The sequence below is a fragment of the Parasteatoda tepidariorum genome, chromosome 1, assembly GCF_043381705.1.
Source record: "Parasteatoda tepidariorum isolate YZ-2023 chromosome 1, CAS_Ptep_4.0, whole genome shotgun sequence".
NCBI classification, from domain to species: domain Eukaryota; kingdom Metazoa; phylum Arthropoda; class Arachnida; order Araneae; family Theridiidae; genus Parasteatoda; species Parasteatoda tepidariorum.
This window is the reverse complement of record NC_092204.1, coordinates 34,749,937-34,762,212: the sequence shown is the minus strand read 5'-3', so window position 1 is coordinate 34,762,212 and position 12,276 is coordinate 34,749,937. Positions and strand designations below refer to the sequence as shown.

Here is a 12,276-nt window from a genome sequence, read left to right as displayed (position 1 = left end):
TTCTTATACTTAATTCATATTCTTATATTTAATTCATATTCTTACATTTAATTCATATTCTTATATTTAATTCATATTCTTATATTTAATTCATATTCTTAATAATCAATCATCTTCAAAACACACTAAGTTGTGTTTGAATTATACAAGTTGCATTAGTGTTAAACAATGTGTTGAAAGTAATTACTAACATTTGCGACTTTTACACAAATGGGAACAATTAATAAATAACGAATACAATTTTTATTTTATGTACAAAAATATTAACAGTAAATGCTTAGTAATTTAGCATCAATACACCATCAGCCCCAGAAGTGCTGAATCAATTTTTCAAAAGCTACAGCTTTTCTAGTCTCGGCTTCAGCAAGCTTTTCAATAGCTGCAGCAACTGTCCTAATTGCAGCGGCTGTATCCTCTTCAGCGGCAATTAGTCCATTACTGTTTTCATTATTTAACACCGATGATCTTTTACGCACTCGTTTTGGCACTTTCATGGAAGGAGTCTCAACAGAGGTTATGTTTTCGGGTTCATCATTAGCAGTTTCAACTGATCTCGAGTCAATTATATGAAACGATGAACTTGTCTCTGAAGATTCCGGCAGATTATTAGTCACAGTTGAGTCAGTTGCAATTGTAACCTTAAAAGATGCAGTATTTGAGTTTCTATTTTGCAGTCAATAGTATTTTTTTAAAATTTTTTTTTTTCATATTCTTTTAATTTACATTCATTCAATCTGAAATTTAAAAAATACCTACTCAATTTCACGTAAGAGACCTCGTTAAGAAAAATTAAAGAGAAGGTATAATTCTCAAATATCAATGTATCAAATTTTAAAGCTAAAAGTATTACCTTTTGACACTAAGAGCATCAATTTTAAAAGCTCAAAGTATTAACTTTTATAGGTTAAAGTATTAACATTTCAAGTTCAAAGTATTAACTAGAAGATTAAATCATAAACTTAAGCTCAAAATATTAACTTTTGATTTTAACTTTTGAAACTCAAAACATAACTTAAGTGCCTGAGATCGGGTCATGTTAAGCCGTTAAAGAAATTTTGAGTTAATCTCAGAAAATTGTTTAAACGATGAGTTACTGGTTAAATATGTACTGAAAAGGAGTATTATTTTGAAAAGTTGAAACATAATTTTCACAATATTACGAATACTTAAAATAGCATAAGAACTCATCTGGAAAAAATATAGAAAAACTATTACATTTTTTAAAAAAAAATGATGCTAGTAATACGTTATTACTGCCATCATTTTTTTATACTCATTTTAAAAATCGAAGTATAAAACAACACATTCATTTGGTAATTTACTCATGAATTTCATATATTTGTATCTCTGCAAAACCTTTTTTTTGTATTTTTTAAATCTTAGCCATAACTTTATTAGCCTTAGAACAACAATGACTCTACCAATAAGTTTTAAAAGATTTATTCACATTTAAGAAAGTTTAAAATTACATCTTTTCTTACTACCTCATCATAACATCAAATTGCAGTTTACCAATCATGTGTAAATTTTTGATCTGGAACTTGCCCGTGAGTGAGATATCTCTACTCGCGTAGAAAGCTTAGAAGCATAGGATTTCTATGCTTTTAAGCAATGTATATAGTACGATATATTATGCTTCACCACTATAGAATATATCGCATTCATATAGCTTATAATCTTGTTAAAGTAATCAGCAAACATATGCCGATTCTATTGATACGAACAGTAGGAATTACACATAATTTAAAAAGAAAGTATATCAAAATTCTTCACATTAATAACGCGAAAAAATGAATTTAAATTTATATCACTACACAAGTTTCTAGCGGATATGTGTTAAAAACAAGTTTCTTTGCGAAAAGTTTATTGAAATCAGTAATTAAATGGATGTGGCGTGGCAAAATATCTAAGTGTGGCTTGACCAAATATCTACGTCGAGAGTCTAAAGTGACTACCTAAACGAGTTGGAAACCCCAGATTTTGCCATCCCAAGAAGGTCAGAAAATATAAATTTATATGTACGTAATTTTAATTTAAAGTTTTATTTTTTATTTAAATGTCTTTCACATAAGTGTTTAGAACATTCTATTACAAAAATTTTTTCGTATTCAATTGCATATAAGCTCATGTGCTTCAAGAGGAAATACCAACTCTCCGTTACTCTGTATGCAAGAAGAATTTTAACAAATATGTTTTACTAACTGCATTAATCTCATTTGCTTCTACACGACAATATTTACGACATGCATTTTAATTAGTTGAATTTTAAATTATATAATAGTAACAATAATAATTAAACAACAAATTCATTTACGTAAAAAAATAAAAGTCCTATACACAAAAAGCAAAATTACTATTATTTGGTCCAAACATTGGAGTGCTCTTCTGACCAAACTATTACGACCATATTTCTCAGATTGCGGCTACTTCCTAACGTTAAATATCCAAATATATCGAGAAAAAGGTATGCCTATTTAGAAAAATTATGATTTTGTGTCTGATTTCGTAACTTCAAAAATAGTATACAATAACTAATTCGAATATTTGAGGTCGCTCTATCAAACCATTAAAATTGAGTTCTAGTACGTACCGATCATTAGATCAAGAATTATTCAAGGTGTTTTGTTTATTATCTTTTTTTTCCGCACACTGTATAAAACGCTGATAGTTTCCCTCATAAATCTATTGTTTACGACAATATGACGTCCAAAAAATTGACGAAAAAAGCCCATTATATTGTTAATCTAAATCAAGTAAGAAGTACGTTGCTAAAGTAGTAAATATTCAGAGTACATAGCATTAATATCAATACAATTCGGAATTGCCTGCTATTAACGTAATTGTTCCCACCTTTTGAGATGTGCCCTTTAATTATACTGATGCATCATAAGACTTACATTTGTTTTTAATCCTTCATCGTTGAGGTATTCCGTTGTGTCTTCGGTTTTAATAGATAGTGTTTCACTCAGAGGTTCAACTGCTATCATATCAACTATTTGGAATGATGTGTTGGTTCCTAATGAATCTGGAAAATTATTGACCACCGAAGACCCAGTTGCAGCAGTAATCTTAAAAGGAAAATACTTTAGACAATAAACTGGCAAAATATCGCAGTATTCTATTCGAAGTTATTATATTTTTAATTTACATGATTTCATTTTTAGATTAACATCATTACACAGATTAGGAATAAAGGGATTTTCAATTTTAAAGTATTGGTATCTTCTTACGAAAAATCGGTGGGCAGGTAATTCAATTAAAAAAGAAGAGACCAACATTAAAAAATAATAATAAAACAGTCAAATAGCCATAAGATAGTATTCAAACATTTAACTGTGAGAAAAACCATTTATTAGCTGCTTTCACCTAATACAGATAAACAACCAGAATTTTATCTCACATCTAATAAAGCCATGCAGTTTCTTCCAGTTAGGAAAATTTAGCCGAGAGGGCTAATTCGTCAATCTCCTCACCGGACAGAAGTTCGAGTCCCAGCTTTAACTCCACTACATTTCCTCCATTTCCTTCAACACTTGAAGAGTTTTTAGTGTCTTGCATACCTCAATTCATGACCTTGGACTATTAGATGATACGATAGGTGAAACAACCAGAAAAAACAATTTAACTACATATTTAGTTAAATTTCTTTTCTTCGTTTTTTTGAAACCATGCTGCTTGTAAATGGTTCAAAAACCGTGAAGTTTTGTATTCATGTTTTTTTAGCCATACTAGTTGTAAACGGTTTCAAAAATGTAAAAGTAAAAAATGTTCTTTACTGTAAACTTTAAACCGTTAATTGGATTGACAGACTCTTGCCAGACATTTCACAGTAATTTTAGAATGAAAATTTTAACTGTGCAGTATATATTCAGAACAATATATGTTCATATGTATTGCTTGTAACCCACTATGTACTTTTTATTTAAACAGCAATGCTTATTTCAATATTTTTAAATTTAACTGATTTCAAGTGAATTTTTCCAATGGTTCAAAAGTAACAAAACTAATCATGTTTATATATATATATATATGTATGTATNTAAATTTTCTCAACATTTTAGTTTCAGCAAAGATAAATTAAAAGGTAAAACAATATTGCAAACAAAAGATTTTAATTTCCAATAAAACAATAAAAACACTGACTCCTCAGGATAATCTTATCCGCCAATTTTGCTGAAGTAATGATAAGCTAATGAACAGAAGGCTCCAAGGGCAACGCACTTGGGTGTAAAAGTTATATCACAACTTATGTTATTAAAAATTGGGGACAGGAGTATGAAACTCAAAGTGGCACAAAGAGTGGGCAACATTTGCAAAGAGCTGCATTTTGCAATTAGCATACGACATTTATTTATCGCTCTGACTCAGATAGACACCGATTTCCTTTATCTATATATATATTTTTTTTGGTATATAAACTAAACTAAATTCAGTGGCGCGACAGCTCATAGAGCCCATCTCAGTTTTCTTGACCTTGGGCTCTGGGGTGCAGGAGCAGATGTTTCGGTCAGGTGGTCAGCCGAACGCGGAACCCCTAGTGTTTAGTTTTCAAGCATGTTTGATACTCATTTATCGACCCACTGAAGGGATGAAAGGCTGAGGTCAACCTTGCCCGGCCCGAGGTTCTGGTATATATATTTTGGTATTTTTGAATGTAATATATTTTAATATTTTGATTATAATATATTTTGGTATTTTTGAATATAAGATATTTTAGTATTTTGATTATAATATATTTTTGTATTTTTGATTTATTAAAAAACAGTCTAATAAATAATAAAAATATCTGTCAGATTATCGGAATCATATTTGTACTAAAATATAAAACTCAGAAAAGAGTAGTTTGATCCTTTTTCATTCATATTCAAAAACCTATCAATAGTTGATTATGTAAATTAAAGAAATTTCAATGATGAATAACTGTTTCACTTAGATCTGAATAACTGTAAATAAGTGCAATTTTGAAAAAAAGAATTAATGTTTAGAAATGATTCATATTTGGAAGATTTTAGCTGCTGTATTTCATAAACATAAATTATTAGAGTGCTAAGCATAAAAATTTTCACTTATTTTGATCTGAATTAATGCAACATAATTAAAAGAATAATAAAAATACTTTAAAAAAATTCTGCTTCAAAGAGATAACACTCGGTTTTCGCATATTTTTAACAAGTCATTAAGAAACGTTAATTACCACAGGGGTGCTTTGGTTATTCTTGATATTTATTCCAATGAGGGCAAGCACTCTTTTATCTAGTGCAGAAATCTGTCTCAATTGTATGCTACCATCCGCTTCAGGCACTTGTTTACTATTATGAACAAATTTCTTCTTCACTTCACATTTAAAGTCAGCCCAGCACTGTGGAAATTAAAAGAACTTTTAAAATTCCATATCATAAATTTATGAATTTTTACTGAAATGAATGTTATATTTTGAAGAAGCAGAAACAAAAAATTCAATACTCCTTAACTTTCACCAAATGGTTCGATTTTTACGCACTAAGATTTCATGGCGTGAAGAGCTCACTTAACATATGATAACGATTCAAACAAAACCATATTTTGCATTAAAAAGCATAAATTTTTTTTGGACGGATTTTACATTTATTATTTTCAATATAAGGGATAGTTGAAATCTGGATCTTCATTGTTTAGTCTGAAAACCGATAAAAATCCTTTGTTTTTAAGTACCCTTTTTGCTTTTTGTGTATTTCCCCATTCCTGTAAAACTAGTTATTTGAATTTAAAGATTTCCTATTTTTACATTCATTTATGAAACTCATTTACATAATTTTATACAGAATGATTTTTTTGCGTTTGAATGAAAGCGTTTCATTTTGTCATTAGTTAGATACCTGCAAGTGACGTCATCGCAGATAAATCATGGTATTTGTCCATTCATAAGCTAATCAGTTTCGACACACATGCATGACGTCGCTTATAGGTAGCCAATTAAATCAGATTGAAGTCACATGGTTAGGCATAATCAGTTCACCTCTCGAGTTGCAAGTATTAATTTACAGTCAAAATTGCCAGAAACTTTAATATCTAAAAATATTTTTTTTCCGAAGTTAATAGTTTTAGTTGACTAAATTAAACATTTTAACAAAATCAGTTCCTGAGATGTATTTATTCAAAAATGAGATTTTGTTTTCACTCTATAAATTATTCGAAAGATTTTGCCTAAACTTAATATTTCCAAACTTCACATTACATTGGTCATTAAGATCTAATAATTTCATGCCCTTTTATTTTTTGTAGAAAATTATGTATGGGTAAGCTAATTTTACAAATGGAAGGAGAGAATTGTGAACTTGGGTAATCATTCAGTGAAATATAGCGAATTCAACACATGGCAAACGTAATATAAATACGGCTAAATTTTCAATCGATATTTTGACGAAACCGATCGATCGTTTGATTACGTACTCGTATTCTAGATTTTAATTATGGGCACCCCCATAGCTCTGGGTTCAAAATTTAAAATTTTTGAAAATAAGGGATATATTTACACAAATATGTACATTTTTATGCCTGAATTCATAATCTAAATTATCATTTGCTAACTAGAATGTAAAAATTAAATCAATTGATCAAAGGTTGTTTAAAAAAGCTTTTTTTAAGTTGCGAACATTACAAATTTAAAATAAAAATGACTTTAAACATATTTCAAATCTTGATTTTTTTCAATGGGTTAAAATATTTAGACAATCACGACCCCACTAGAATATTAGATAACACAAGAAAAGAACACAATGAGAATAATAAAGATTAAAGATATAAAGAACTATCCAGAATCAAAAAATCTAATCCAAGAGTAAAAAATAGTAATACAATTTCGTGTGAATTGTAAAAAATGTGTGAATTGTAAAAAATAGTAATATTTTAACGAGTATACCATGATGAAATAAATTAGATTTTTAATACTACGAAATACTGTCATTATCACCATGCAAAAATGTAAAAAAAACAGCTTGCACAATATACGTTCCTCTTTAATTCAAATGTCTTACAAATTTTGTTCTATGCCGAAATAATGAAATCACAAGAATAATAGTGAAGCATTTAATATAAAGATATTTTTAATAACTTACATCATTAAAATTTATTCAAAGGAAGATTTCCAATGTGAAACATTAGGACATTTTGAGTCAAATAAGTTTTTTTGACGTATTGCAAAGCTTTTGTCAGAATTAGAGAAAATATTCCTCGTTAGCTATCATGTATTTTAAAATTAATATTTTTTAACTGGTTTAGATATTTCGAGTTTATTAATCTTACTATGCATAGTATAAAACTTTTATTAAAATAAAACGCATTAAAGTTTTTTTGAGATATTTTATATTTTTCCAATAATTTTTTAGCCATGAGATTTTAAGCTATAATTCATGCTTTTTTAAAAATCTTATCCATATTACTATTCTTTATGATGGAATAAGGTATTTTTTAGGGAAAAATATTTCGTATTGTTTTGGAATGTTTTAAGGTTATATTCACATTTTAAAAGGTTAGGTTTTATTTGATATGGATTCTTGCTATTATACTATGTTTTATTTTTTCTCCATTTTCTTGGGATCCAAAATATTAAGCGAGTGTTTGATATAGGCTTTAATACGATTTCTTAAAGCTTTGAAATTTAACCCTTTGGAGGTCATGCTCGTATTTTGATCGGCAATCTTCTTGTCCTTACAAAATCCCATAATTTTTTTACAAGGAAACGGTTAAAAGAAAGAAGAGTTCATCCAAATTTAATCTGAGAAAAAAACAAGAACTTTTTTTTATTTATATGTTTTTATTTTTATTTTGAAGTAATAAAAACTTTGAAAACTTCTCTTTATTTCAGACACTTGAGACAAATTGGCGCTAAGCTGTCTGAAAGCGGTTTGAAGTATTCATTTGTTTTAAAGTTTTTTTTGAAGAAGAATACCGAAGAGTTTCCATTTAATCAAAGGACTTCTTTGATTGTGCCAATTAAGATTTTCTTTACTTACATCTATCTTAATTTACCTTTAACTACTATATAACTATCAAAAGGAAGATAGATTATATTTTGCTGCGCATAAATAAATCAAAACAAAGTGAAAAAAGTAGAACAACGTGAACAAAATAGCACAAAATTGCACATAATATATCTTATATTATAACCGTCGTTGAACAGTCGACCTAATTTCGGATTTACGACTAATAATGGTTGACTTCTTAGCCTTGTAGTTTTGAACACTATCCAGAAGACAGGGGAACTCCTGGATCAAGTCTTGGGCGAAATTTGCCTTAGTGGAGGATTTTTTGATGGAACTAACCGGCATTTACGTTATATGGAGAGGGAAGATCTCGAGAACCTTCCAAGGTTATCCTGACGGCTACTGACTCTAACCCATGATCAAAGGGACTTTAACTCACGATCCGTCTACCACTGAGGATATTTCACGTCAGCACTGTGGTCGGTGTAAGCCGGATGCGGAATTCGTATCGACTAGCCATCGCTGGGATTAGAACCCGGTTCACCTCATTGGAAGGCGAGCGCTTAATCCCCTAAGCCATCGCGGCTCACAAATAAATACTATATTGATGACCCATAACTTCATTTGCTGCTAATAAAAGAGTCATGTATCGAGTGCTCAAAAATAGGAGATCGACAGACATGAATAAAGAAAACAAAAGTGTTTTGAAACATGTTTGTTTTTCTCATTCATATCTGGCGAGTCTTAAGAATGGGCTTCTATTTTTGAGCACTCGAAAAACATTGGATTTTATTACCATCTTCATATTTTTTGAAGCAAATGAATTATTATATCATCAAGTGTATATTTTTGCACCAGTTTCTTGTGATAATTCAGTCAATTTAGACAAACTATAGCTCCGTTTCTATTAATAAGAACTACTTTCAACGCCGAAGCACAAAGATCGATACTGAGTGGGGATCTTGTTTGTACAACCGCGACAATTATATGTCCATTTTTGTGTCATGACTGGAGTTTTATTTTCATTATTTTAATATATTCATGCTATTTAAGTATTTCCTAACTTCTTTAACTGTTTCCCATCAATTTTCTACTACTACTTCCTATCTCCTTTAACCATCTCACTACTCCCTTTAATTAATTTTTAAATTTTTGTCTTCTGCTTTTTAAGTGTAGTTCAAAACATGTATTAACTGGTAATGGCTCAAAAGTTAATTTTTAAGGAAGGATCTGAAATTGATGTACTACTACTACTATTCCTCAGCTCTACAGTCCATATAGGACATTGGCCTCCTTTACCACACGCCTCCACTTTTTCCGGTCCTTGGCTTTATCCTCCAATTTTATTTTTTCAGACATCTTTCTACCTCATCATGCCGTCTTCTTCTAGGGCGTCCGATATTTCTCTTTACCACTAGTTTTCCTTCATAAGTTTTCTTTGTTAGCTCTTTTTTCACTCATTCGCTCCAGTTGTCAGCGCTATTGTATTCTTTCTGTTTCTATTAAATTTATTACAACTTTTTCTTTATATAGTTTATTTAACTCTTAATTACTTCTAATTCATCAAAATCTACATCTTTGATTGGTCCACATATTTTCTTGAGAATCTTTCTCTCAAAAGTGATAAATATTTCTTCTTTTTTCTGAGTGGTAGTTCAAGTTTCTGCTGCATATGTAACAATGGATCTAATTATTGTTTTATATAATTGTACCTTCAATTTTTTTGAAAGCAGAGAAGATTTAAACAACGTAAGCATTGAAAAGTAACATTTGTTTCCAGCTGTCAGTCTAAATTTTATCTCTGTGTCTAATTCATTTTTTCCCCTCAGTGATAATTGAGTCAAGATATTTGAATTCTGTCACTCTTTCAATACCAAATTCAGTATTTACTGCATTCGAGATTGGTCCATTTTAATTACCCAGAACAACGCATTTAGTTCTTGCCCTGTTAACCAAAAGTTCCCCAGTTTTTGTTTCCTTTTCTAAATCTTTATAAGTTTTTATGAGACATTTTTCTGTTCTAGACATTAGGTCCTTATCTTTTGTGAATGCAAAACTTCGAAATTGATTTATAAAGTTAAATATTCATTTTATACTTCAATTTTTTTTAAGAAAAAAGTTTAAAAAAAAACCTTCCAATTTTCTGTTATTCAAAATTATAGCTGTTAAAACCTAACCTATTCGACCTATAGCTGCGATGCAAAGTAGTTAAAAGCACTAAACTGTCATAATAAACAATTGAAGCCAACCCATCTTCATATACATGGGTACCAGATGGTTTTGAAAATAAATGCTGCCGGTGCGAAACGCTTTGCCACCATCTTGCCGTTATTATAGAAATTACGTAGCATTAAACTACATGACACCTTGACCAAATAACTGACAATTGTAGAACTGCTTTACTTTCATTATACTTAATTCAGAAAATAAATTTTAAACTTAAAGGATGATTTAAGGAAAGCACCATTAGTAAAATCGTTTTTGAAAAATATTTGTTCATTTTGTGTTGCCGTTATTACAGTTTTTTTTTTTTATTAAAAAGGGGAATATCTGAACCCTTTGCGCTAACAAGTTAGTTTGTTATAAGAAAGTAAAATTTGGTCATAATTTAGAAGTTTTTTTTGCGAAATCCCATGATTTACTTGGAAAAATTATGATTTTATACCAGCAATTCAGTATTAGTAGCAAATAGACTTATGTTTTTTTTCTTTTTATTCTCTTCTTTGTTTTGTTTATTTTATTTTATTTATCACTATCTTTCATTTGAATTTTTTCGAGCACTGATGCTTAATGCACTGTCCTCATTTTATATGAAATAGAAATTTGAAATGATTTATTGAGTTAATAAAAGATATGAAGAAAGTTGTTGCTAAATGTTTGGAAATCAAAATATGATTGAAATGAAATTCTAAAATAATAAACTAAATGCATTTTTTTTTAAATATAGAAAAATATCTAATTTGTTTCATTAAGTACATGATTAAATTTAATAGTTATTACTAATTGATTTCGTCTTAAGACTAGCAGATTTCATTCCTCAGACTTGTGAAACAGAAACATAAAACAATTTTGCTATTAAAAAAAGGCTTGCTGTATCATATTTTCTCAAAAATTAAAGTTTTAAGTCATTTTCATCATTTGTAAAGTTATTTGTGCACAAACACATATTTTCTTCATGCAGACATTTCAGTCTATTTTAAAAATAACATCAAGATTGGTTGGGTTAGGCTAGTAAATTATTCTAAAACAATTATTTGTAATTCAGACATAATTTAAAAAATTTTCTTACATTATATTAAAAGTTCTTACATTAGATTAAATTTTCTTACATTACATTTCTTACATTATATTATATTAAAAAATTTTCTTACATTATAAAAATTTTCTTACATTTTTTGTGACTAACAGACTTTGGATATTTTATATATTCCAAAGCGAATGTTCAGGAAATCAAAATATAGAGAGTACTTTAGATAAAAATAATGTACTAATAAAGCATTATTAGTTTGAAATGTAGAAAGAAATCTCACTTTTTGCCATTTGTTAGTAGATTTAACAGCTTGTCCTACTTGATTTAATTTAAGGGCTAGCAGATTCCAATCTGCCGCCTTTTGAGCAACTCTATAAGATTTAGAAACTTGGTTAGAAGCAAGATTTTTATTAGCTTCCATCGTTTCTACTATTATTTCCATTTGCAGCTTGCTTACCCTTCTAGACTTCATTACAGTATGAAATTTCCCTCACAGATACCAACGATCAATAAACATTAGCGTATCACACGCAAACGGAAACTGCGCAATATTCAGAAGAATATAATTTCCTGGTGCCTGGAACTGCCACTACGTCATTCCGATAGCTGCGCCCTCTGTTCTATACTCGAAACTCGATAGAGAAAAACAAGTTCCTCGACAACCTTGAGTTCCGATGTCGGGTAGATTTCCGATCGGGAGGATGCGCTGCAGTAGCTCAGGCTGCGCATGGAAATAAACTGTTTTTATTTTATTATTCTCCACGACGGAAATATTTGCTTTTGGAGTAATTTTTGAAATTGATCAGTAGGAAATGAGCTTAAATTGCAAATGCTTTATTTTTGTTTCTGTTATTAGATCGACCTTATTCTGACACGGAACACGGTTCAGTGATGAACTAACGTAATACAAAGCAATTCTGGATTGAATGTAAAAGACGTGATTTTTGTGTTTCTCCTTTAAAATAATCTAAGAAACAATATTCGTTTAACATTATAATAAGTATATATTTAACTTCTGAATAAAAAAAACTTATACATTATCCTCCTTAACATACGATTTTAGAT

At 29.4% G+C, this 12,276-nt stretch overlaps 1 protein-coding gene across 1 annotated transcript; it reads right to left on the bottom strand.

Annotated features, from left to right (window-relative positions):
• Positions 1-220: 220 nt before the first annotated feature.
• LOC107448017 (uncharacterized) lies at positions 221-11,818 on the bottom strand. The gene is made up of 4 exons (XM_016063111.3): positions 11,492-11,818; positions 5,195-5,359; positions 2,898-3,068; positions 221-638 (listed from the first exon to the last, which is right to left on the bottom strand). Exons 1-4 carry the CDS (start codon positions 11,681-11,683, stop codon positions 303-305), a joined length of 864 nt encoding a protein of 287 aa, XP_015918597.2. The 5' UTR covers positions 11,684-11,818; the 3' UTR covers positions 221-302.
• Between the last annotated feature and the right edge of the window lie 458 nt (positions 11,819-12,276).